This window comes from Manis pentadactyla, chromosome 2 (genome assembly GCF_030020395.1).
Source record: "Manis pentadactyla isolate mManPen7 chromosome 2, mManPen7.hap1, whole genome shotgun sequence".
NCBI classification, from domain to species: Eukaryota; Metazoa; Chordata; class Mammalia; order Pholidota; family Manidae; genus Manis; species Manis pentadactyla.
This window is the reverse complement of record NC_080020.1, coordinates 22,412,624-22,439,818: the sequence shown is the minus strand read 5'-3', so window position 1 is coordinate 22,439,818 and position 27,195 is coordinate 22,412,624. Positions and strand designations below refer to the sequence as shown.

General features: G+C 49.4%; 2 protein-coding genes across 9 annotated transcripts in view; one reads left to right on the top strand and one right to left on the bottom strand.

The window, feature by feature from the left end:
- The first annotated feature begins 14,285 nt into the window (after nt 1–14,285).
- GPX3 (glutathione peroxidase 3) lies at nt 14,286–22,523 on the top strand. The gene is made up of 5 exons (XM_036893404.2): nt 14,286–14,454; nt 19,022–19,175; nt 20,404–20,521; nt 20,938–21,037; nt 21,453–22,523. The coding sequence occupies exons 1-5, from the start codon at nt 14,368–14,370 to the stop codon at nt 21,672–21,674; spliced, it is 681 nt and encodes a 226-aa protein (XP_036749299.1). The 5' UTR covers nt 14,286–14,367; the 3' UTR covers nt 21,675–22,523.
- Nucleotides 22,524–23,040: 517 nt separating this feature from the next.
- The window catches only part of TNIP1 (TNFAIP3 interacting protein 1), a 58,657-nt gene continuing 54,502 nt past the window's right edge, over nt 23,041–27,195 (bottom strand). For 7 of the 8 annotated variants that reach the window (XM_057490626.1, XM_057490640.1, XM_057490631.1 and 4 more), the window contains 2 exons: nt 25,045–25,138; nt 23,041–23,818 (listed from right to left, as the gene is read on the bottom strand). In XM_057490626.1, coding sequence (XP_057346609.1) covers nt 23,784–23,818; nt 25,045–25,138 — 129 coding nt within the window. In that variant the 3' untranslated portion in view covers nt 23,041–23,783. Of the gene's footprint in view, nt 23,819–25,044; nt 25,150–27,195 lie in introns of all 8 variants that reach the window. The other variant, XM_057490630.1, reaches the window with a different exon arrangement.

The following is a 27,195-nucleotide window of genomic DNA, read 5'->3' as shown; positions in this document are numbered from 1 at the left end:
TGGTTTAAGCAGGGGTTTTTGTACTGGCCTGCTCTAGCCCTCTAATTCCTCCACACCAGTGCTCAAGTGCTTGGGGACCCCCACACGAGAGCTCACCTACTCCCCATGCACCAGGAGATGCCACAGTCCTGGCCCCGATGAGCACTTGGGAAGGAGCACAAGGACAGCTTCATTCTCCATTAAACAGGGAACGTGATCTGAGTCCTAAATCACAGACTTTGGAAGCAGCATTGGCCTACACTCGAGAGCTTAGGACAGTGTGTGGATAAAATGAGAGTTCCTGTGGCCAGGATTCTCACCTGGCTGTGGTTGACTAGCTCACTGCACACCTGTGGGCAATACATGGCTGTTGACTCTATAAAAAGAGCTCCGCCCAGTGCTCTGGGCACAACACGGTGGCAGGGCTGCAAGGCTGCAGGAGGGCAGAGCAGAGGACAGAGGCCCAGAGGACGGCTGTGCGGGACGACTGTGCAGAGAGGCCTGGAGGATGGCTGTGCGGGCAGAGGGGCCCAGAGGCAGAGACCGGCTTGCTGCATGCAGACTCGCTCTGAGTGAATGGGATTCTAGTGACTGACCTGCCACCTGGAAATAAAGTTGGGTATAACCCTTTCACCCCAAGAACATTTTGCTGTCATTTTCTTTGGTCACATTGAATCCATAGTGAACTTGCCTGGGGCTGAAACCCATTGGCATGACACAGTGTCATCCTGCCCTTCCCTTCTGTCCAGAACATTGAGAAATCAAGATAATACCTGCAAGCTGTGAAAGTCTTATAAATTCATAAATGTTTTCAATGAAGTCACCAAGCACCTGCTTTTAAAGTTTGCCCCATATTTTCATGACTGTATAAATGGCCGTTCTACCCAGGTCCCTGAATGTAACTGTAATTTATGACATTCACGTGCCCTCTGTGCTAATTTTGTCATTTGAGTTTTAAAAGGTCTTCGGACACTTGGGGAGGTAGTAGAGCTCAGTGGTTCTGAGCACAAGTTTAGAGTCTCTGTTTCCAACTCTTTCAGGTGTACACCTAAAAGTGGAATTCTGGATCATATGGTAATTCTATGTTTAATTTTTTGAGGAACCAACATATTGTTTTCCACTGTGACTGATGACTGTGGTTTTAAGTTCAGACTTTCTAGTATAGCAGAAAGAAAAAGAAACAAAGCAACTGCAAATAGAACCAACCCTCCCTTGTGCAGCCATATATATACACACCCTGGGTAAAAACTGAACAAAATATCATCCCTCTTGCTGAAATGAGAGTATTACTTTTTTTATAATTTAAAGTTTGTTTTAAGTAGTGATTAAAACCTCAAACGTATGGTCTTCATAAGCTCTGGATGTCCATTAAGTGGTCCTAGGTGCCGAATCCTTGAGAAATGCTGAGTAAACACTGAACAAATATGTATCCAACGAATTTGCTGCCTCCTCCGGGAACCTCCCCAACTCCCTGACTCAGTGGCTTCTTTCTGTCCCCTGAGCTCCAAAGGTGCTGTTAATCTTCCACACTAAATACATCTGGCCTCCTCACACTTAGGTGCTCCCCGAGTCTAGACTGTGAGCCCTGGAGGGCAGATTGCATCCCACCTCTTAGTGTCTCCAGGTGGGCCTGTGATGTTCTAGGGTTTTGTGTAGGTTGTGGGTCAGACTGCCTCTGGGAACCAGGGCCAGATTCAGTACTCCACGTCAGCCTGGCCAAGGGCAGTGGACACACAGTTCCCACTGGCTCACCTCTGAGATGCCCCCAGACCTCCAGCCCAGGATCCTCTCTTCTCCTTGGCTTGCTGTTCCCACCTTCTTCCACCCAGGGCCCTCTGTGTGGAGCAGGCTCAAGGAGCAGATGAATGTCTGTTAATGCTGCCTCTCAAAGAGGTCCACGTTATGCTGGGTTGAGTTCAACATTAGTTTACTGTGTATGTGCATACACTGTACTGGAGCAAATATTTTTAAAATCTATAACTTAGAGCACTCTTGACTCAGATTGGCCTGTCACAACAGGTAACTAATTTTACTGGTAGCTTCCCCCACAATTAAAGGAGCTAAATTTTTCTCATAGCAGTCATACATGCTTATCGTTAAAAATTCTGACATAAAACTATAAAGAAGAAAGTGAAAAGCAACTGAATTTCACCATCAGCCTAAATATTATTAATATTTAGTGTATTATCCTCTCATATAAATATTTATAAAAATGGGCATAGTTTATATGTTTACAGGTAGGGTTTCACTTAGCAGCACATGATGACATCTACTTCATCATATTCAAATGGCTCGATAACATCCCCTAGGTGGGTGCGCCATAATATATTCAGCCAGATTCCTATGTGGAGACCTGGCTTGTTTTCAATTTTTTACTAATGTAAGTAATACTATGATAAACCTCTGGATCCTCGATTATTTATATTGACTGAATTTAATATGTGATTTGTATTTTATCCACAAGGGGGAAGCAGGTTACTGTGAGAAAACAAGCTAAGTGGTTAAAAAAGCAAAAAACAACTAGAAAGGTCTTTGGCATACATAAGCTTACCCTAACCTTGTAAGCTAGGTGTTAGTATTTTCTCCATTTTATGGATAAACAAACTGGGCATGGGAGAGTAAGTGACACGTACAGATTCTCACAGACCAGTGAGTGCCAAGGGGTATTCAAAGCTGTCTTCTGACTGTGCACAGCTGACTCTTCATTGTGCTGGCCTTCCAAAACTGACCTCACAGCATTCGCCCTATATTCAGTTCAGTTCTAGGCACTGTGCTGGGAAACTACACAGAAATAAATAAGAGGAACCGTGCACCTCAGTGGTCATTGTCAGGTTTGAGGACAGATTTACACATAAATAACTATAAGAGTAATGCCCAACAGAATGGAGAGAGCCCAGGAAAGCAGGAAAGTCACTTTGCTGTGAGGCTGGGCATGCTTTTATTAAAGAGGCATGATAACAGGAAGAGCTAAGGTTTATTTAGCATCTACTCTGTAAGAGGCACTATGTTAAGTGGTTTACATGCATGATCTCATTAAAAGTTCTCCATAAATGTGGAAGGTATTATATCCTTCTCACAGGGAAGGAAACTGATGGTCAGAGAGGTTAAGAAACTGGCTACTTGTGGCAGAACACTCGAACCCACATCCTTAAGCTCTATTTGGCAGGACTTAGAAGAGATGGTAGACCTTCAACAGGCAGAGCTCAGAGAGACATTTCTAGGAAAGGAAACAAGAAACTAAGTCTTGGAGGCAAGAAATACAGTTACATTTGGGAGCAAGGGGTGTGAAAGATGAGGAATCTGGAGATAGAAACTACAGGGAGAAAACTGAGAAGTTGGTGAGTAACAAGCCAAAGAGATCCTACCGTATTCTGTATCCGGAGAGGAACCAGTGAAAGAGAATGATGTCACCTGTGCTTCATGAAGATTAATTTGGTGCCTTGCATTAGGATACAAGGAGACTAGTCAGGGATTGTTAAAATAATCCTACCCAAGAGAACTATGATTAAGGTTTCAGTGTTTGGGCAACTGGGAGAATGTAAGTGTGCATACCAGGAGAGGGTCTGTGGGAGGGAAGAGATGAGGTCTCTTTCCTTACATGGATTGAGAGACTGAGGGGACCTCTGGGTGGAGATGTTCAGTGGGGACTTATTAAGTAGGAAGCTGGTGATTTAGATGTGGTACCTGAGAATCAAGAAATGACCTTGGGAGCTGGCCAGGGAGACTCTATACTTAGATTTAGCAGGAGATATTCATACCCTGATAACCTGTAATTCTGCTGCCAGATTTCTGTTGCAGAGAAATACAATCACATGTGCGCAAGAAGGTGGGTGAAGGACGCTCACTTCAGTACTGTTTGCAAGCAGTGAAGGCTGGATGAGGGGAGGAGCAAGTAAATAAACTGTAGAATAGCCAAATTGTGCAATGGTTAACAGTTAAGTAGATTAAAAATACTAGCTTGAACAGATCTCCAAAACATACAGTACGTGAGAAAAGCAAGTTGCACAATAATAAAGCATGATAATGCTTTAAAAAAAGAAGAAAAGCCAAACCAAAAAATGCTGTCACATATGTGTTTTAAAGGATGTGTGTGTGCACAGACAAGATGCTGGAAGGATAAACATATTGCTAGTCATGAAGGATAAACATACTGCTAGTTGTGACAAAAATGGGGAACAGTAGGGTGAAACAAATTTTAGCCTTAGTTGTCAAGTTCTAATTTTACATTTGGGAGCAATCATATATTACTTATGGCAATAAATCATATATTACTTATGACAATAAAAATAAACTACATTAGAGAATAAATAGATTCGATGGAATAAGAGAGAGTGGAAGAAACAGGGTCATATTCCAAGATTCTGGGTAGGGCAGTATTACTGGAACACTGGGAGAAGTTTCTGGAAGTGCAAGGTGGAAGGATGATGCACCCTACTCACCAACTCAGCAGAGGTGGCCAGCAGGATGAGCCCTGTGAGCACAGCCAGTTTTCAACACCTTTCAATTACAGCCACCAGCTCCTGTGTCCTTGAAAGGTCACCATGTCCCACCACTTGCCTGGGAACGAGATGGTGTTTGTTCTGCTCTTTTCTGAGTTGTAAATATCCTAAGACTTTTCATCCAATTCTTGCTTTTGCACGTGCCCTCCTTTACCCAGAAACTCTACAGTATTCTTGTTCTCATTCCAATTCTTCAAGCTGCCTATGAAATGTACTTTTTCCCATTCCAGCCCCAGCAAATGCCTGCCCCCCATTCATTCAAAAATATTCTCACTCCAGGTCACTTTTAGAAACATTGCTGTGGGGGGCCACTTATGGAATTTCTCACGGGACACCCCGCATAGATGAAGCTAATGCTGGTCGAGCACATAGAGGTGCCAGGCACAGGGCTTAACCTCATAGAAAGTATCCCATTTAATCCTTCCAAAGACCTAGTAGGTGAGTACTATTATTATTCTGGTTTCACAGCTGAGGCTTGGTATGTGGGGGTTGAGTGTATCTCACTGTGTGGGTTTGTCCTAAGGGATTGGATTGGGTGGGGTGGGCATTGGGGCTGTGTGAGGCACCGAGCTAGGGAACAACTTCTCCAGTGTTCAGGGGGGGTTCAGCTTGACAAGTGTCTTTATGGCATTGTTTCATTTGATTTCACCACAGTGCTCTAATAATGGGGGTCATTACGGAAAATAATGAGACGAATCAAGCCTTAATTCCCTTAAAGTGGCAACCATTAGGTCAAGGGCTTCTAGGGCCCATTAACCCACTTTGCAGCCTTGAACAAGTCTGTAAGAGGGTGGAGGAAGACAGAGTGCATGCTCTCTGTAGCTTCTTTTGGCCCAGCTAGTTAAGAATCACAGCTTCCTAGTAGCTGCTCCTCCCAGTCTGGAAACCCTTGGCCAGGCACCCCTGCTCTCCATGCCAGCCCCTTCTATGAGATAAGGCTCAGCGGCAGAGGAGCCAGTCTCCTGGGGTCAGTAAACAGGCTGTTTATAGCCCTAAGCAGTCACGGGGCAGGAACAAACAGGCTGGGAGGTCATGCTCCTTCTGAATGCTGAGATTTCTCATAAACATTGTCCCAGTGAGCCTTCTGGGATACGACGACAGCTCTGGGCCTGATGCCCTTGCTGAGCGGAGTGCCAGGCTCCCCTCCCCACCCCCGCCCCCACTCCCACCATCACCACTTCGCTGCCTTCTCCTATCTCTCCACCTGTGGCTCTTCTCTTTCTTTTTCCTCTCCTGTCCCCTCCTGTCACTCCTTTCCTTCCTTGTGTAATGGAAAGAAGATACATTTTCACAGTAACACACCTGATAACTTTGGGCAGGTTATTCTTGCCCTTGTAAAATGGGGATAATGGTGCTTTCCTTGCAGGATATATAGGACAGTGTTTGGCATCCACAATGGGTATTTAAAACACGCCTGTCTTTCCCTTTGTCCCCTCCACCCCGTACTTTCCCCTTAATCCCAGCCCCTGCCCTTCTCCCTGTTCTCCTGCTCCTGTCCTGACCACACCTCCACCCTGTGCACTTCCACCCACTCTGACTGAGTTTCTACTGCCTGGGCGGCTGCAGGAGGGAACCAGGCTTAGCCCTGAAGAGGCCTGACCGCTGTGGGGCCAGCCTAGCCAGGCCAGCCTTGGCACTGTCCCACAAGGCCACACCCTAGGTTTCTTTGCTTTTAGTAAACAACCCATAGGATTTAGGGATGGAGGGAGGATGTAGAATGGGAAGGCCAGGACAGTTTAACCTTTCACGTATTTTTGCCCTCAGTCTGGCTCTTCCAGTGTCCAGGGGTCATTGTGTGAACTGCTGTGTGACTTTGGGCAAGTGCCCTCTCCTCTCTGGGCTGTGGTGCAAAGAGGTCAGGCCCTGGAGCTGTCTGGAATGGAACCCCATTTCTGTCACTGACTAGTTTGGGTTATTAACCTCTCTATGCTTGTTTCCACAATTTTGAAATGAATTTATACTATACATACTTTTGGGGTTGTCATGAGTGTTCCATCAATCACCAGGTATGAACAGACCATTCTCTTAGCCTCTCTGTGCCTCAGTTTCCTCATCCATAAAACAGATGCAGTGGGAATTGAATATGATAATGCATTTAGAGTATTCAGCACAGTCTGGCACATACTAAGCATGCAACATACTGCAAGTTATTATTACTAGTTGAGCATGAGGGATTTTCTCATTTAGCCCTCACAATAATCCTATGAGGTAAGATTATTAGTAGGGTTTTTTTTTAAATTATTAAGGTATCATTGATATACACTCTTATGAAGGTTTCACAAGAAAAACAATGTGGCTATTACATTCACCCTTATTATTGAGTCCCCCCTCATACCCCATTGCAGTCAGTGTCCATCAGTGTAGTATGATGCCACAGAGATTATTAGGGTTTTTATTAGTCTCATCTTGCAGATGGGGAAACTAAAACCTGGAGAGAATAATTGCTTACCCAAGATTAGGAGCTAATTAAAATATAGAAAAGCCAGAACTAGAACCCGAATGCCTGACAATGATACCGGACAGGCAAAGATCAGAATTAGGGCTCAGGGCAGACAGCAGTGGGAATGCCTGCAGGGGAGTCCAAGGACCACACTTTGAGAATCGAGGAACTAGATCATCCCCAAGGACCTGTCTGGGCCGACTGATAATCTCTACGGACTAAGAGGCCAAAGCCTGTAAAGTAGGGCAAGAACTGACGCTGACCCAGATGTCCTGCGGCATTCCGGAACTCAGTGTGAGGACCAAGTTATTTTGCGTGGTCCACAGTCCCCTTAAGGAAAAGAACTTGATGTCCAGAGTTCAGTCAGGCTTTGGGCTGTAGAATCAGCTCACCCAGATCCTTCTTCCTGGCCCATTTCTCACCCTCATGGGCACGTCACTACCTGAAGGGAACAGATAAAGCTTTCTGAGCCTACCAGAAATGTTCCCTATGGAGGGTGGCAATGGGGAGGATTGTCCCCAATAAAGACTTAAGGAACGCTTCCAAACTGGTCTGCCCCCCACCTTCCCTTTTCTTGTTAGGTTATCAATTCTTAAACAACTATTTATTAAATACCCTCTGTGTGCACGGTTCTCTGCTAGAGGCTGGAGGTAAAGCAGAGAGACAGACAGACATGAGACATGAGACAGACGTGGTTTCTGCCCTCATGTTGCTTACATTCTACCTGGCAGGAGAATGAGATAAACCATAAAGAGGTAAATAAATGAATGAGGCCCCTTAAAATTGTGAAAAATAATAAGAGAACAACAAAACAAAGTGATAGAGGGAGAGGAGGCTTCTGTCTACTATCCTCAGGATAAAGTCCAAGGTCGTCAAAGCCATCTCCATCTGTCCTTGTTTACCTCTCCAGACAATCTGGTCACTTTTCACCTTGAACTCTCTGCTTCAGCCACGAAGAACACGGATCACCAGCAGTGGGCGGGGCCGGTCAGGCTTTGGTCTGATGGTTCCCTCCTGCCCCTCACCCGTGACAGCGTCCCCTCCTCCTCCTTCCCGGCTTGTTAGTCATTTCCACCTGGACGCTGGTCCGCGGCTGCCGGGCGGGGGTAGGCGACGCTGTCTGCACGCTACTTTCCCCGGTGAGATGGGAGAGCAAACGTGTCCCTGCACTGCCCGCCTACTGTCATTCCCCCAGCGGACCGTGAGCTTTTTGAGGGTACAAATCGCATGTTTGCTCTGAGTCACTGAATCCTTAGCAGTTGCCACAGTTCATAGCAGTATGACTTAATAAAGACCTGTTGCTCACTAAGCACTTTAGTAAATTTAAGAGCTCATTAATCTGAGGCGAAGGTATTGACAAGACTTGACTTTGGAGACAAAGAATGAATGGAAAGGGGAAAAAAACAATTCCTTAGTCCACGCTGGAGTTCATATTCCAGCATCTTTCTGCTCCAACACTCTACCAGAGCTTCCTAGAAGACTTAGTGAGCAGACAGGGCCAAAATTATTGACCCCATTGAACAGCTGGGGAGGGTCATGCACCAGAGGGCTGAATCTACTTTGGCTCAGGTTGCCCAGCCGGGTAGGGAGTGTCTGACCAAGGTTAGGGCCCCAGAGATGTCAGGCTCTTCTTGCATGGCATGTGTAGGGGGAATGGTAATGTGCAGGCTCTGAACTAAGTGTCCTCCCTCACTTAAGATCAAAATAAGCCTTTGAGAGTGATAGTAGCCACAAAGGCGGAGACATGATTTACCCACAGTGTGCCCTCACCCTGCAAGCCCGACCCAACTGGGCAGATAAACCCCTCCATTTATCCTTGGGGACTCCTCCCCTGGGGTCAGTTCATGAGAAACTGCACACTCACAGACTGACTGGGATAAATAAAATCTCAGAATTCAAATTTCCCCATTGCAGAGTCAGGGGAAGTCCAAGGTTCAGAGAGCAGGGACTAGTCTGTGGCACATCCTAAGATAGGATCAGGACTCTGATCCAAATGGTCAGTGCAAAACTTTCTCAAGTGTACCTCACAAGTCCCCTTGACAGGAACCTTCTGAGTTGGGGAAGGGTTAAGAATGATGTGGACCTGACCTGGCCATTTATACTGGCTGTGATCATGTTGGGAGAAGAGAGGCAGGCAGGGTGATAAACTACCCACCCCATCTGGTGGTCCTACAGTTGATTAGTTCCCTCTAGTCCTCATTGTTTTTGTGCATTGTCAATTAACCCACTGGAAGTAGGATGTGGATTGTCCACTGTTTAATGACTGTTTCTGAAGATTGTTGCTGCTACTCCAACACCATCATCTCCCAGGTGAACAGTAACCTAGAGAGGGTGGAGGGTGGATGGAGTGAGCCCAGCAGACATAGGTATGACTCCCTACAACTGAAAAGTGGGAAAAAGGGTACTGTTTTGGGTTCTAGCAACATATAAGGACCTCAAAGAGAATGGAAGGGATGTTTTGACTGAAAGCTTGGAACTGTCTCTCAGCCTGGGACTCTGGTGCCTGTGTTTTTGTGGGGCCCTCAGCATCTTGAGCCTTAGCTCTCTGGTGAGAGGGCTGGATGAGACAGAGTCCAGGGATTCTTCCCCCTTTCATAGCCCCCTTCAACTAAGAGGCTTTGGAGCAAGTAGGAGTCATTAATTCCATTTCAGGTAAACTCAACCAACCTAGTATTTGCCAGGCCAAGTCCTGTTGAAGTTTAATTGGGAGATCTGCAGAAAACAGTTAACATAGCAGGCCTGAGACTGCTATCCTGAGAAAGATCTGTTTACACCACTGGCCCTTGGCTAGTATTTGGAAACTTTGATTTCAGGAGGATTTTTGACATTCCCAGAACTGATAAGAGCAGGTGCTTAAACTGTTTTGTACAAATAATGTAGTTTGTGCTGAACACCTGCTTTCCTTTTGGGGGTCTGGAATTTTAGTGCAGGGTAGGCAGGGATGCCTACATGGCCTGTCCCCAGTAAAAGACTTGGGCACTGTCTTGAATGAGCGTCTCTGGTAGACAACATTTACATGTGTTGTCAGTTTGTTGCTAGAGGAATTAAGCACATCCTTTGTGACTCAAGTAGGAGAGGACTCTTGGAAACTGATGGGTTTCTTCTAGACTGCGTCCCCTGCGTCTTTTCCTTTTGCTGATACTGCTTTGTAAACTTCACTGTAATAAGTCATAGCATGAGTGTGATAATAGGCTGAGTTCTGTGAGTCCTCTTAGAGAATCACTGAACTTGGAGGTAGTCTTGGAGACCTCAGACAAGATAAACGTAGATTTCACAGAGAAATCCTACATCAATTTCTTATGAATTCTGTACCAATCTGATATCAATCTCTTGTTAATATATAGCTTAAACCAACACTGTCCCATAGAAATACATCAGTTGTGTATGTAAATTTGTTTTCTAGCAGTCACATCTTAAAATGTAAAAAGAAACAAGTGAAGGTAATCTCAAGAACATATTTTCTTCAACTCAATATGTAAAAATATTAGCATTTCAACATGTAATGATATAATGGTATGTTGAGATATTTTTACATTCTTTTTTTTCATACTAAGTCTTCAAAAACTAGTGTGTATTTTACAGCCTGTAGCCCATCTCAATTTGGACTAGCCACATTCCCAGTGCTCAGCAGCCACACCTGGCTAGTAGCTGCCAGGTTGGACAGCACAGGCTTAGTACAGAGCATGGGCTCTGGAGACAAGACATCTGGGTCAGAATCCTGGCTCTGCCCCTACCAACTGCAGGATCTTAGGAAAAGTTGCTTCATCTCTCTATGTATTGGTTTCTTCCCCTGTAAAATGGAAATAATAATGTTAGTGGCCTTGTGAGACTGCAGGGATTTTTTCAAAAGGTTAATAAGCCTAAGTTAGTACCTGGTACATTTAGGATGTTGGGTGGATGCTAGCTAGCTGTTACTCTTATTATCCAAAAGCTTGTCCCTTGAGATCAACTTGTCTTAACTCCTCATTCTACAGATGAGGAAACTGAGGCCCAGCATTTGGAAGACATTGGTTTCAAAGGCAAAGGCACTAGCCACCTCTCTTGATGGACTGCCTGTTTCCTGGCTGTTTTGGAGGTTGGATTTGCCAAATTATTCAGGAAACAGAAGCTCCATGGCCACACCTGGGTTCTGCAATCCCCTCTAGATTGCAAAACAAGGCCACTGTTCGAAGTTGGCACTGAAGTGATGGGGGCTGGGCCTCCCTCCTGTTGCCACCAACTGGGCCCTTCACCTGGGCTGGCTGACCGCAGACGTGAGTCCAGTGCTTACTCAGCAATAATAGGGCTGGCTTCCATTGTTATGGCATTTTACCACTCTCCTTATTTATTAACTCATGTTCTATCATGCTTGAAAACACAGAGCATTAGCACTTTTTTAAAAAACTTCCTTTATGTGATCTGTCATCTCTATCACCCACCAGACGGGTAAGAAGTGAGCTCCTAGTACATGCCTCAAAAAAAAAGGAGGGTGCAGAGGTACTGGGTGCCCACTTGTCTGGAATGCAGTGTAGCGCATTCTCAGGCTGGAAACAAAACTGGCTTATGATTCCTCTACAGCATCTTTATCTTTCCTTTCCCAAAAACCAATGTAAATCATCAGCTCTCCTCTGACAAGTGCACTTAGCACAGTTCACATGTTTTGAGTTTTACTAGCAGCTGGTATCAGACCAGATTTGAGGACTCAAACTTATTAGCACATGCTGACCTGAAGCTCTGCTTATTCTATATGCCAAATAGGGTTTCATTTGACATTATTTTAATAACATATTCATCAAGCATCTACTATGTATTAAGCTCTGTGCAAAGTGCTGGGGATGAGGCCTTTGTGGACCTTATGATTTAGTGTAGAAAACAGACAAGTAAGAAATGATGAGTACAACAAAAGGTTGATATAGGAAGTGCCAGGTACTATTGTATAATAAAGCAAGAGGACCTGAACAAAACCCTTTCCTTAGTAAGTGACATTTAAGTTGAGACCTGAAAAAATGGTAGGAGAGAACCAGTTAAAGAGAATGTGGAGTGCTCCAGCCAGAGGGAACAACATAGATAAAACCTGGAGATGAGAGAAAATGGCACGTCAGGAAAACTGAACAAAAGTCCAGCATAGCTGGTGTGGAGAGAATAAGAGGAGTGTGGCAAAAGAGAGGAAGTGGCTGGATTTTGAGGACATTGTCTGAGGCTCTAAGGAATTTGGACTTTAACCTGAGGGCAAGAGGAAACAGGCTGGTGGAGAATAACATCTTTCAAAACACAAATATCCTGGGAACAAATCAACTAAAGTGCTAAAAAGGCTGATGTGAACAGACGTCAAATGGGAAGGACTGTCTTTAATCTCTTTTTCATGCTGTTTCCACCAAGGCTCAGCCCTCCTTTGAAAGTAGTCTGCAGTGTGAAGGGCCTCTTCAGCCCCAGGCCACGCTCCCCACCCTCCCACCCCACTGTCCGTGAAAGCAGTTTTCCTGAGCTTGGTGCAGCAAGGCCTTCCTTGGATTCTAGAGCCACAGAGACCACCACTGAGAGACTCTCAAAGACCCTTGTTTAACAGAATGGACCAACTGCGGCCTGAAGAAGAAAAGTAACTTGTCTGTGGCCCCACAGCAGGCCTCAAACCTCTGACTCCTTCTCTCCCCTGAAGAAACGGCAAAGCAGGACTGGGACTAGGGTGAGGCAGGTCAGGCACATAGGGTGCAAAGTTTAAGAAGGTGCCTACTCTCAGGTGCACGACCTTAAGGTGCCCACTTCCCCTGTTCTAGTCCTGGCCTTATTGGACACACCTTGAGGGCAGGGGTTGTAACATCCAGAAAATTCTCTGACATCTCTCATGGTATTATCATACAAGGCACATATTTTAAGGTTCACTGGATGCCTACTGGTGCTAATGAACAATGGATTTCTGATAAACTGATAGGTATACAGATATTTGTACCTTTGGGTAAATATGACCTTCAAAAGACAATAGGACAAAGTGAAGAAGGCCCAAGACTAGGATCTAGAGATCTGCATTCTGGTCCCTTCTCTGTCACAGATTTACCATGGGGACTTGAGTAAACTGTTCCCCATTCTAGGCTTCAGATAAATACAGTAGTTAAATAACACTTACTCAGCACGTAAGCTGTGTCAGCTACTGTTCAAATTCTCTGCGCTTTAACTCATTTAAAGACTTCTGGCCTTTAAAGTTTCCTTCAACAGGCGATGGTTTGAGGTAAGGAAGGCTTCAAGGAGAATGTGGGACTTGAGACAGATCTTCCAAATTCCCCCAGGGACAATAATGTCTTAAATCATAGTAAAGGCACGGTATCTCAAAGCACTTTTCCATCAAAAGACAGAGAATCACCCACTTGCCTCAGAATCACCTTTGGAACATGTCTGAAGGCAGATGCTCAGCCTCTACCCCTAGAGGCTTTAATGCATGATTTGGAAGTGGAGCCTGGGAATCTGTATTAAAGGCTTCCCAGGTAGCTCTGGTAGTCAGGCCGACTTGGAAAGCTCTGATCTGCATTCCCCTTTCTGAGGACAGGGTCTTATCTAGACAGCCCAGACCTAGAGCTGCTGAGCTGGTCATCAGTATCTCCAAGCAGAGAAACAGATTCGTTGATTGGTTAGTGCAGCAAATATTAAGCACCTGTTGTGCTGTTGACCGAGTACCAGGTGGTGATTATGGTTCCTACTCTCAAGGTCTAGGTCGGTCACTTATTTTACAAGCAAGTCATTGAGCTAGAACTAGAAGGGCCTTAGAGATCATCAACCAATTCCATCATTGCATAGTTGGGGAAACCAGGACCCAGAAAGGAAAAGCCATATGTTCAAGACTACACAGGGAGCAAATGTATTTTCTGCTCCCAAACCAGCTGAGGTATCCCAGTGTTCTTCCCAGGAGGGGGTGGCCTTCAAAGTCCAGGGCACCCACTCTTTGCTTCTTAAGCACTAAACCTATATAGAATAAATGTACCTGGAAGTTTCACTTCAGATCTTGCTGGCATTTGAAATCCTCAACATCCCTGCCACAGGGATGGAGGCAAGAGGGAAGGGGGAGCCCCACACCATGAGGTGTTCTGCCGCAACTTTCCGCTGCGCCTCCATCAGGTGGTAGGGCTGTGTTTTAAGTTTAAAGGCCTTTGCCTGGCTGTGCTGGGGGGTATTGTACCTGCCTCTGCCTGCACTTCAGAGCCTGAAAGACGAGGGGGATTCACCTCGTGGCTTCACAAGGACCTGGCTCCCTTCTCTCTGCTCAGACTTGCTTATGTCACTGTCGCTGCGAAGGAGGGGAAGTTATTCCCGCCCCTGAAATGTCAGCCACCCTGTGATTGGCTACAAAGACTCCGGCCCGGCCGCGGATTGGTCATGGCTGAGGGCTTGAAAGGTGGCAGAGAGCTTCGGACACCTCAGACGGACCGTGGCCCTGGATCAGACCGCGTCTCAGGCGAGCCTGAGACGCGCCGCGATCCCGCCATGGCCCGGCTGCTGCGGGCATCCTGCCTTCTCTCCCTGCTGCTGGCGGGCTTCGTCCCGCCGAGCCGGGGGCAGGAGAAGTCGAAGGTGAGTGAGCCTCGGGGTGGGGGGCCGAGGGAACCAACACAGCTCCCGGGTGTCCATCTCCCGGTGACGAGGTACCTCTCCTCCCGGGCTCCCCACCAGAAGATCAACACTAGGTGCAAGGGACACCCTTAACTCCGGTGGGCACCCTCCTGCCGACGGGACCGGGTCCTGCGCAGTTCCAACCCTAGGCGGCCTGGCGGGCGGGCAGGAGGGAGGGTGTGCAGGAAAGGAGGAGCGCTCCTCCCCAGTTCCCGGCCTCTCCCTCCTGGCGGCCTCAGGGTCGCCTGGCTGCCTCCCTGCGGCCCCTGCCCCTGAGCTACTCCCCTCCAGTCGAGGCTGAAGTGGGTGGGGGCACAGAAGAAGACCCAGAGACTTGGTGTCTGGACTGTCTGCGGAGGTTTCCCGGGGGACTGACAGGCAAGGAAAAGGGAAAGAGAATACATCTGGGTGGTCTCGGTGCTGAAGTATTGTGGTGGGGGCACTTCTAGACCAAGAATAACTGCAGGTAGAGGGGCCCACGTGGGTTCCAGGGCACTGGTAGAAGAGGCAGGATATGTGATAGAAAGAGCTCCGGACTGGCAGTGCAGAACAGTCAGAACCCCAACTAGATCCCTCACACTTCCTAGGCTTCAGTTTCTCCATCTGCAGGTCACAGTGTGTGTGTGTGTGTGCGTGTGCGTGTGCGTGTGCGTGTGTGTCGGGGGTGGGGATGTTTGGAGAAGCTGCAAAATCCACACACTGTTCTCGGAAGGGTTTCCTGTTCCCGGGCAGCCTCATTACCCACCACACACTGCCCATGTTGGCAGAGCAAACCTGATAGTTGGGGAAAGCCAGGGACTGCCAGCTCAATAGGAGAGGCAGGACTCTCCTGAGCCTCAGTCAATTCCCAGCAGAGCTGTGTGACCCTTAATGAGAGTGGGGATGCTGAGGCCAGGAGCAAGGGTGACCCAGCATGCTATCTCCTTGGACAGTAAACGCCAAGGTGGGCCCTGTAGACCTCTCCTCTTCCCCAGGGTGGGGAAGCAGAAGCCAAGCATAGGGATAGATCCAAAGAGAGAGGTTTCTGTCTCTGACCTCCCTACACGTGTCACACACACACACACCCCACATTTGTGTAAACTCAAGAAGCAGCTTTGAGCTTCTGTATTTCTGAAATCTTCTGGATCTTGTGGGTCCATGATTCTGTTTCCAAAATGCTACCCGCTGCTCGAGAGGCCCCTCCAAATACAGGGTTCCTTCTGTCTGTTTCTATCCCCGATCCTTTCCTCAACCTGAATCCCATTTAGTCTGTCCATCCTTGAAGTCAACACAGAGACTGCATGGCTACGAAGCCACTTCCTCCAAGTCTCTTCATTTGTATCTGGCCCTGTTCACAACCCCCAACCCAGAAGGCATTTTCCAGGATAGGGATGGGACTGAGTTTCAAGACAGGGTGTGGGGTGGGAAAGGGGCAGACCACAGGCAGGCCAGCATGAAGTTAGTCCCACACCCTTGGTTTGGGGAGAGCCAGAGAAGAGAAGATTGGGCCTGGCCTCAAGAAGGCTGGAGGTAAGAATGTGTACCCCATGAATAACTCACCATCACCAAGTATTCCCTACAGAACTCTGGGAAGGAATAGATGGATTCCAAGAGAACAGGATGGGCATGGTCTTCAAAAGTCAGGCATTGTATCAGATGCAACCAGCTAGGACTTGCTGGCTACTGGCAGTCTGGGCGTGCCCATCTTCCCTCCCAGGTCCTTAGAGAGTGGAGATGTCATAACTCCGGGCTCTAGGCCTCAGCTGCAGCCAAGGGGGCTTGTGGAGAACAGACAAAAGATGACAGCCAAGAAGGGATGTTTTCCTCCACCCAATTTGAAGAGAGGGCTAGGGAACAAAGCAGTCTCCTGTCCTTGCCGTGTCTCCCCTCCAGTCCAGCATAAAGCTGTCCAGGCTCACTCTATTTGCTCCACAATAGCATGTTACAGAAACTGGATAATAACAACTGCTGACGTGTGTGGGATCCTAGTAACCGCTGGTTTCTAGGTGACTAAAACAGGCAGAGAGAATCATGGAACACAGGCTGACAGAGCTGAAGGGCTCTTTAAGACAGCACTGAATCTGACCCCATCTCACAATTGAGGAGCCGGAGCCCCAGAGAAGGGAAAGGAGTGGTCACATGGAGTCAGAGGCACAGCCAGACCCAGAACTCTGATCTCCGGCCCCCAGCCCAGGTCTCACCCACAGCATCACAGTGATGGGAATGGAAAAGATAGGAGAGGAGAAAGATACAAGGCCAGCAGTGCCAGCCAGCTGGGGGCCTGCCTGAGACCCCTCGCAACTCTGGAGCCATCAGCACTCTCGCACCTTGTTGAGCTGCAGGAGGACTGAGGACCCTCCCGGCCTCTCCCCTCTGTCCCTGGCCTCCCTGTTCAAGGTGCAGGACTCTGGGATTCCGCGGCCCAGAGGAGGAAGGAGGCTCACATCAAGACTGGGCTGCAGTGCTCAGTGGCATGTGCAGGCCCTGGCTGCCCCTGCCATGGGCCTCCCTCTGACCCTGTCAGTCTGGACCCACAGCACTGGCCTTTCTGGCTTCAACAGGAAGCATGAAGACTGTCACTCGTCCCTCTAGGAGGCACCTTGCCTGCTGCACCATCTTCACACTGGCTGGGGAACATCAAAGGCCCCTCACAATAATGGGGGAACATCAGGGCCCTTTACCCTAGCTGCAGATAGAACAGCCATTCCTCCTTGGTATGGGGAGTTCTCTCCAAGAGGCTTTCTGGACTTATCTGCCAGTGGATTCTCACAGCCATTTGGGGTGGCAGGTGGTATTATCCTGGCAGCAGACTGAGGCTCAGAGAGCAAAACTGACTGACTGACCCAGGACCACACAGCCAGCAAAGAATAAAACCCAATGAGAGGAGATCCCCCTTGCCCTGCCCCAACCCTGAACTGGTGCCCAGAAGCTGATCCTGTTGTTTATAAGCTTCCATTATTTGGACAACCTCTTGGCTTTTTTTCTTTCCATTTCCCAGAATTTGTTTTCAGGTTGGGCAGAGCAGAAGAGGTGGAGAGGCACGCAGGATGGCCTTGCCTTCTGGCTGCTAGACCTCTGTGGCCAACTGGGATATATTTGTTTTGCCCTGGGTGCATTTTGAGGTGGAACCAACCCTAGCTTGGGCTAAGGAGGCCCAGGGGTGGAGGAATGTTGAGCTTAAGTCTCAGGCCTGCCTCCAGCACTCACCAAAAGTTACAGGGCATGAAATATTAGACACATGTCAAGCAGGGAATTTGCACTGAAGCCAAGAAGGGACCTGTGGCTGTCAGGGAGTGGCTTGGTGGAAGGAGTACCTATGGCATATTCAGGACAGAGATGGCTTTTCTCCACCCTCTGGGGGCCACGCCCTGCTAGCCAACTTCCTTCATCCTGTCGGGCCCAGGTCCCTCACCTCAGCAACATGCCTTCCAGGACTGATGGCAAGAGAGGACATGAATCTGCTTCTCTAACTCCAGCCACATGCCTCTGTCTCTCCTGATCTATTGAATGTTAGTTGGCATTTAGTTGGTTTCTTTCCATCTCTGTTTTCTACAAGAGGACAGGACACAGAGAGCAGCTGATAGAATGGTGGCAAATTTCTTTGCCCATAACCAGCCTGCCTGCTGACTGTTTGACACCATGACACCCTTTAAGGGGAGACCCAGATTTTTGTAGTCTATACCCAAGGTGAGATGAGGGTGGAGTTCAAATGCAATATCCTGCTTGCTAGCGGTAATCCCACTCCCTCCTCTCCCATCATGGTTGTGAAAAGCTGATCCAGTTCAAAGTTCTCATTTTATAAAAGAGGAAGCTAAGGCCCAGAGAAGAGAAAGGTCTAGTCCAAGACCACAGGGAGTCAATGGCAGAGCTGGATGTGGAATCCAGGTGCCCCAGCTGGGAGCCCATTTATTGTACGCTGTCCCTACTTGTCCTGCAGGGTTGACTGTGGGGCAGCAGCTGGGCAAGGAGGAAACATAATAGTCATCGTCACAACTGCTCACCCACATCTAATAAATGAACACCTAACATGCCAAGCGCCACTGCTTTACCCTCATCATCATATTTAATCCTCACAGCAGGTCTTCCCCCTTCCTGGCTCCTACTCCAGCTTCCCTATTTCACAACAGCCTCAGTTTTCCAGTCCTCCAGCGAGGGAACCTCTCCATCACCCTCTCCATCCTGCCGCTCCCCCCTCTGCTCAGTGCTTCCTTCACAACTGTTTGGCTCAGCCCTCAGCATCACTCACCTGGATTACTGCAGCAGTTGTGTCCGAGTGGCCTCCCTCACAGCCTGCTAAATGTTTATAAATTGATTTGTGATGCAAATACGGAATCCTCCAGGTTTCTATAGTACTCACCAGCACACTAAGGCTTTCATAATCATTATCTTTTATAAAGAATTAGAAGACCTTGGTTCTAGTCAGTTCTAATTCTTGTAGTAGTCTTGGCAAGCCATTCTCCCTGTTGGGATCCTTTATTATCTTGAAAACCGAGGTGCCCAAGTTCCCTTCCAGCTCTAACTGCTCCCTGGCACTGCTCTTCTGTTCCAGACGGACTGCCATGCTGGTGTGAGTGGCACCATCTACGATTACGGCGCCCTCACCATTGACGGGCAGGAGTACATCCCCTTTAAGCAGTACGCTGGCAAATACATCCTCTTTGTCAACGTTGCCAGCTACTGAGGCCTAACAGGCCAGTACATTGGTAAGACCCTTCTCCTCTGCTGTATCTGGGGCTCCTTCTGCCAGTTGGGCACATTTCAACCACAGAGGCTTTTCTGGTACAAAAAGGAAAGGAGTGACAGTGATCATGAGATTCTAAGCTCTGTATCCCAATTCTACTGTGTTTCATGATTTTGTGAAGATGTTTATATAACATCTGATATTTTTATACCTGAGGTATTATCATGTTTACAGATGTTCTAGAAGATTCCCAGTTATTCTTCTTCATTCTTGGGCACCTGAGCTGACCTAAAAGCAGTGGGATGGAGTTTGGAGTGACTGGAGCGACTTTCACTGCATTAAGAAATGGCAGCCTTATGTCGCTCAGTCTCTCATCTGCCCTCAGCCTCACCTGCCTTCGTGCTTCTCTTGGCCACCGTCTGGGAAGCAGGCAGTTGGCCCAAGGCCACAGAGTGTGCTGGTGGCAGAGCAGGAGCTTCGCCCAGGGTTCCTGATCTTAGTGTCCTCACTCCTTTCTCCTTAGCCGGGGCAGAGTGAAGAGCCTGAGGAGCAGGCAGGCCAAAGGCAGCTGACGGCACCCAGCTGGAAAGTGCTTTGGAGTGGGGCAGTCTGTTGGCAGGGCCAGGGGAGGCAAGGGCAATCTGACCCTGAATGCTCTGCCTGGCAATCACAGGCAGATTCCTGACGGGGGATGGCAAGGGGCTGGGTGGCCGAGTGCACAGTGAGTGCTGTCTGGAATGCTTCTGTCTAGTCCTTGGAATAGAGCAGACTGCGTCTGTACAACATCTGGGTGCTGGCACTGCACAAGAGGCCAGGCAGCACGAGGGAACTGGGGAGCTGGGCCAGGGCCTCCTTGGGTTCCTGAATCACCAGAGTCTAAGAGGTTGTGAGGGCTCCAGGCCACAGCAGGGAAGTCCTCGGCCTTCTCCTCAGGGATGGAAGGTTCTTGCTTCAGGAAACCCAGTCCTGAATCCTGAAGAGGCCCTAGCCTCGTGGCCCGGGTGGGGGACTTCAGTGATGGGTCGGTAACTGGCTGCTGATTTGAGGGAGAGCATTGCTCTTTTCCCTCAAAACCTGCAGCCCATACAGCCTGGAGTGAGGAGGACGGGACTTGAATCCCAGCATCACCACACTCACTGGGTGGTGTTGCTCAGGCCTCGGTGAGTTCAGCTGAGCAGATGCAGTGGCACAGACGAGGCAAGGCTCCTCGCTAAGGCCACCTCCATCTCCGCTCTCTCTCCCGGGGTCAGAACTGAATGCACTACAGGAAGAGTTTGCACCATTTGGTCTCGTCATTCTGGGCTTCCCCTGCAACCAGTTTGGAAAACAGGAACCAGGAGAGAACTGGGAGATCCTGCCCAGCCTCAAGTGAGTGCTCACTATGTCCTGAGAAAACCTCTCTAGTATGTCCACTGTGTGCCCTAGGCTAGGCCCCAAGCTTTTCTTGCCTTGCCCCCTACTAGTGATGGCCATTTATCAGCCACCAAGAATTACTCTCCCCTTCCAAGAACCCCATTTAATGGAATGAGTGGAAGAGGGGACAGGGACAGGGATGACTGGTTTTTAGTGCATGTGTGGGGCTCTGAGAGGGTCAATGAGAAGGTACCAAACTGAACAGACTGCAGAGCCACATTATGCCTATGCTTGTTCAATAGTCACTGGCTCCCAATGCCCACTGTGCAGTAAAACCCAGATTCCCAGCACAGCCTCCCCTACTCTGTCCCTTCTCATTTCTGAGCCCCGTGCCCATCTCCTTGGGACCCACATAGGAATGTTCCTTGCAGGTATGTCCGGCCAGGTGGGGGCTTCATCCCTAATTTCAAACTCTTTGAGAAAGGAGATGTGAACGGGGAGAAAGAGCAGAAGTTCTATACGTTCCTGAAGGTGAGTGTGCAGATGCCTCTGCAGGGGCTTCTTGCATGGCTGACACTGGCTCTGGACAGGGCCGCACCCTCCTGGCTCCAGCCCATGCAGAGAAGTCCCCAGCACCATCCCCTCCCCCTGGGCTCTTGGAGAATCTGTTGGCATCCAACTATCCTTCCAAGGAGAGGGCTCTGCAGAACCTGGGATCTCATCAGGATCCGAGCCTGTTTTATGGATAAGGCCCAGGCAGGGCCCCAGAAGGGTCAAGCTAAGGGTCTCACAATCTATTGGAGTCAAAGCCAGTTCTGGGATTCAGTTCTCTGACTCGACAACTGGTGCCCTTTTCTCAGTGCTAGGCTGTTCTCCTACCTCCAGGAAGGCAGGAGAGGGGGGTGGGGCCCCAACAAGGTTGACACCACACACACTGCCACTCCAGAACTCCTGTCCTCCTACCTCGGAACTCCTGGGCTCACCTGACCGCCTCTTCTGGGAACCCATGAAGGTCCACGACATCCGCTGGAACTTTGAGAAATTCCTGGTGGGGCCAGATGGCATACCCATCATGCGCTGGTACCACCGGACCGCAGTCAGCACTGTCAAGATGGACATCCTTTCCTACATGAGGCAGCAGGCAGCCCTGGCGGTCGAGGGGAAGTAGATGAGGCCCCCCCACCCCACGCCTACCCTGCAGAGGCTGGGGAGGGGCTGTTCAGGAAGGAATCCGTTTCTTGAACCACACCACACTCCCACTATAGGCCCCTTACTGTTACACAGGGCCCCAGCCTGACACAACGTGTGCATGTGACTGTGTGTGTATTGCTGTGCACGTGGGTGTTTGCACACATGCCCGCAGGGGTGTGTGACCATGTGTGCATGCACACTGAGTGCAGAGCCACCTACATCCACCTGTGTGAATACCTGGGAATGTGTATCGTATGTGCCCACGGCTGTGACCCGGGGAAGTGCTGGAAAGTAACTCCCTTTCTTTCCAGTTCTCTGTTCCGGTGATAACAGTTCGCTTGTAGCTCATCCCAAATTAAAAACCAACTCTCAATCCAATTGTTCTGCTCTAACCTGGACCTCAACTTTGGGGCCAGCATCCCACTCCCTCCAAATACCACCACTGAAGTGCCCAGAATTTTCTGGGTCTACCATGCCGCCCACCACCCCTTCTCCCCACCCTATAGCCTCTCTCCTTCCTGAAGGGCCTTCCCAAGCCCCCTCCCCCGCCCCCACCCCACAGTGCTCCCTGAGGAGCCAAGGCACACGTGAGGGAAGGGCCACATTCCTGGGTCAGGGGTGGCATCTCCATGAAGGAGGGGCCCGAAGCCCTTGTGGGCGGACCTCCCCCGAGCCTGTCTGAAGGGCCAGCCCTTAGTGCATTCAGGCTAAGGCCCACAGGCAGGGATACTCCCCCTCACCTTCGGAGGGTGTGCCCCCTCCCTCACCCTGGCCCCCTGGCGTCAGCCTCTCCCCCCATCTGCCCAGTAAAGGCCTTTGTGCAGCAGCTGAGCCTCCTGTGGTGCTTCCTCCATGGGGCCGCCCTCGCCGGGGTGGGGGCTGGGGGAGCAGGAGGGGAGAGAAGAAATGAAGGGAGTGTTTCGGGCCCCTGCATTTTGGGTTCTACCTAGGTCCACACTGCTTCTCTAACCCAGCATTTGGAGTTTATAAAACCAGTTCACATCTACTCTCATTTCTTCCCACAATTCTCCCACAGGGCAGCTAGGGCTGAGATGAGGTGTTCCATTTGACAGGTGAGGAAACTGAGGCTCACAGAAGGGCCAGGCCTTGCCCAGTGTTTCCTGTGTGAGGGACAGGACTGAAATCTAAGTTCAGGTCCCTGACTCAGCCCAGGCACCGCTTACCGCCCTGGGTGCCTGCCCTCAGGCAGGCTCCGAGCAGGTTCCTGGGGGGAAGAGTAACAGTGATGCGCTCAGGGGACTGGGCGGGGAAGGGGCGCAGCGCTCCAAGTGACCAAGAGGGGAATGGCAGACGGGGCATGGAAGAGCACCGCTCACAGAAGGTTCATCTTAACTTGGATTTATGTCCAAGATTCGTGCAAAGAGCGGCCTAGGGACAGACAGTCACCCCAGTCCGGGCCTCTGGCACCACAAGCCTCCAGCCACCGGGTTCGGGGCCCAGGTACTTCAGGCTGGGCCCCTCAGGGGATGCGGCTGGCACGGCCCTTCTCCCAGGCTGTGAGGGCACTGGCGGAGCGGCTGTGGGTAGTAGTGGAGGGCCCTGCAGTGGAACATGCTGTCATTCTCTTCTGCTCCTGGAGGCGAACCTGCTCTCCCTACAGCTCCGCACAGAGGGGAAGCTATGGCTGTGGGGCAGGTCCTGCTGCTACAGAGCTTGAAGCAAAACTTGAACACACATGGACTGAATGTGGTCCCCAGAGGGGCTGGAACCACTTCTGGGGGAATTTTGGAAGGAAGGGGTCTTGGATGCCCCCACTCTTGAGATTGACGTCCCCTTGGCTTCTGCAAAGGATGGCATGTCAAAACTGGACGTGGCCTCTCCTCTAGGCGGCAGGGTGTTGAGTCTTTCCTGTTTACTCCACAGGAGGAGCCCAGATGGAAGCCTTCTGGGTGGAGCCTTCCCAGTCTGCACAGCTCAGGTCAGGCTGAGGCGCGAGCTGGCAGCCCATTTCAGTCTCCCGTCCAGCTGAGGCTCTGGCCACAAACAAGTGGCCTCTAGTTTTTCCATAATCTGAGGTCAGCTGGCTCTGTGAGACGAGGACGGAGGAAAGCAATGCGATCTGGTCTCACTGAGGCCCCTCCCGGTCATTTTTTGTGGATTCTAGATAAATAAAAATTTTGAGGATTTAAAGATGATGTGGTACAGTAGGTTTCAAAGTTCTATGGAAACCCATAGTAACTGAAAATAACAGCTGGAGTTATTAAGTGTTACCAAGTGCCAGGCCCTGGGCTAAGTGCCTTAGGTACATCTGTCATTTAGTCTTTGCCCAGTCCTGTGAAGAAGGCACATTATTACCCCTTTTTGGAGGAGGGATCTAGGGCACACAGGTTTTGAAAAACGTGCCTTTAGTCCCAGATCTAGGAAGTGCTTGAGTCTAGTCAGTCTGGCTCCAGACCCCAAAAGTGGAGCAGTTCTGGGGAGGAGACAGCTCTGCCCATTTGGCCTCTCTGTCCCTGACCAGAGCAGCCTCCCAGGGGTTCCACAAACCCTCTAGGGCTCGGCAAGGAGCCACAGGAAAATGACCGACTAGCCCAATGTCTCCTAACCACCAGATCCTCCGAACCACACTGCTCCAAGTTGTCCAGTGGCCTCTGCTCACACACGTTCTGTGAAGGGGCACTGCCCCTCCTGGTGGAGCAGGCTCCACTTCTGCACAGCTGAAACCCTTAGAAAACTCTGTGCTGAGATGGACTTAGCCTCCCTACTGCTCCCACCCACTAGTTGTAATTCTGTTCCCAGAAGTCCTATGAGCAAGACAGTGTCTTTTGCACCCCACAGAGCCTTGCAGAAGGCAAAGGTAGTCAATAAGGACCCAGGGTCCCTCTGTGACTAGCAAACAAACTTCCAGTCCCCAACTGGTCACGGCAGATACCACAGCCAGCGGGAGCTTTCTGAATGTAAATCGAATCAGTCATGTCACTTTTCTTTAAAATGTCCAAGGCCTCCACATCATGCTAAGGGTAAAGACCAGCCCTCCTGCCATGGTCTGCAAGGCCATGCGCTGCCTGGACTTGCTTACCTTCCTGCCTCTCCTTTCCCACCTTGTCTGCTGCTCTAGCCACACACACAGGCCCTCTCTCAATCCTCCAGTGGCTACCCTCCTTCCCTCCCTCCCACCAAGGCCTTTGTACCTGTCATTTCTATGTGAGAATATCCTCTGCTCACACCTCTTCATCTAGTTAATGCCACACATTCTGAAAGTTTCAACTCAGCACTGCCCCAGTCTAGGTCAGGTCAGGCTCCTGTTATCTGCTCTCACAGAAATCTGCTCTTTCTCCTTCAGAGCACTTGAGAGACAAGACCCAGCTCTAGGGAATCACGCTCACCTCCTGGTTCTGCAGGCCGGGCTGTGGGAAACTCAATCACTTGGGAACTCTGATTGTGCATTCCTCCACAAGGTGGCCGCCAGGTGTATTCTGGCTGTAATGAAACTGGTGCTCAGTAATCAATAACTGAACTCAAAAACTGTAATAGCAGCTACCATGCCAGAACAGTACTAAATACTTATACATGTTAAGTATAAAATCCTTATGACAAGCCAGGTTGCCACCCCTACTCTACACGTAAATAAACTGAGGCTCAGAGGGTTTAAGTAATCCCATCCTGCTATAGGAGAGTGGCCAAGCTTCCATTAGAACACAGATTCTCTATAACTCTAGACCCAATCTCTTAAGCCCCACACTATCCTCCAGTATTTAAAGATGTGTGGAAGGAATGGGCATAGGGAAGAAGCCAGAAGAGAGGCCAGACAGGAGGCTACTGCTGTCCAGGTGAGAGCAGGGATGCCTGGGTGGGCTGTGGCAGAGGGACTGGAGAGGATAGGACAGCTGACAGCAGCTCTTTGAAGAAAGAATGATAAGGGCCCTTTTGCAGCTGGGTGGTGGGAGAGCAGAAGTGGATGACTGCTTTTCCAGAGATAAATTGAGAAGTCATCAAAGATTAAGTAAAAGGGGAGACTGGATTAAGGACGGCAGCATGAGAGCTGAGAAAGAGGCTTCCTCCTAAAACCACACGTAATATGAAAACATAATTAATAGAACTAATCCTGAAAGAGCAATAGGAAAGAGGACTGCACCGGACTGCATACACCTAGAGAAAAGAGCAGACCTCACGGAACAGGGTAACATACCAACACTGTGGCCTGGAGGGACCTAAGCCCTTCCCCCACCCCAGCTCACCAGCAGGAGGAAGAGAAACGGAGTGGGAGGGAGTGGAGGCCTGGGATTGCTGAATACCTAATTCCAGAGATCTGCTCTGGGAGAACAAACCTACATTTCATGGTGCTTTCACGGTACTCTCGTGATTAGGGGGTTGGAAAGCTAAGACAGGCAGAATTCCTGGAGAGAATGAGATCCCAGCCACTTGTGGAAAGCATGGATCCATATTGGGGTGCTCTGGGACAAAGAGAGGCAGGCAGTCTGAGAGACTTTCTACCAAGGAAGCCCTTAGCAAGAGGGCGGCTAAAGGGGCAAGGACTGCACAGAGCTTAATGCTCAGGAGAAAGGACAGGTAGACAAAATTGTCTGGGTGCACTCTGCCAGCAGGTTGGGAACTTTCACAATCTTCAGGTGCTCCAGCTCCCTGGCAGGCTACACAGCTCCAAGGACCTCCTCCGTGATATGCAGCCTACTATGCCTTTCTCTCAGCAAGCCCCACCTGGCTCACAAACTGGCAAACCCTACCCTGGCATTAGGCCAGCCAGAGGGAAGACCTGTCTACAGCAACTACAAACACAAAGCATAGAGGCTTATACCTGTGTGCTTGACCCACTGGTTCAGGCAGTGGAGACAGGCATAGCAGCCGGGAAGCAGGAAAGAGCTCTTTCCTCCCCCGAGGCACCAACACCACACCCCTGTGACCCCCAACATGCTTCAGGGGCTGAGCAGCTCCAGAGAGTAGAGCTCCTGGACACTACAGGGCGCCATATACAAATATGAAATGCCAAAGGAACCTGGTTCAAAGTAAAATTATTAATACAACTCCTGAGAAAGATTTAAATGACATTGACCTCATGAATCTTCCTGAAAGGGAGTTCAAAATAAAAATCACTAACATGCTCATGGAAGTACAGAAAGATATCCAAGAACTCAGGAATGAATTCCGGTTGGAGATCCAATCATTGAAGAGCACAGTGGAGGGTATTAAAAGCAGATGAGACATGGTGGAGGAGAAGATAAATCAAACAGAAACTAGAGAAGAGGAATACAAAGAAGCTGAGGCACAGAGAGAAAAAAAGATCTCTAAGAATGAAAGAATATTGAGAGAACTGTGTGACCAAGCCAAATGGAACAATATTCGCATTATAGGGGTACCAGAAGAAGAAGAAGAGAGAGAAAGGGATAGAAAGTGTCTTTGAGGAGGTAACTGATGAAAACTTCCCCAATCTGGGGAAGGAGATAGTCTCTCAGGCCATGGAGGGGCACAGATCTCCCAACACAAGGGACCCAAGGAAGACAATACCAAGACATATAGTAATT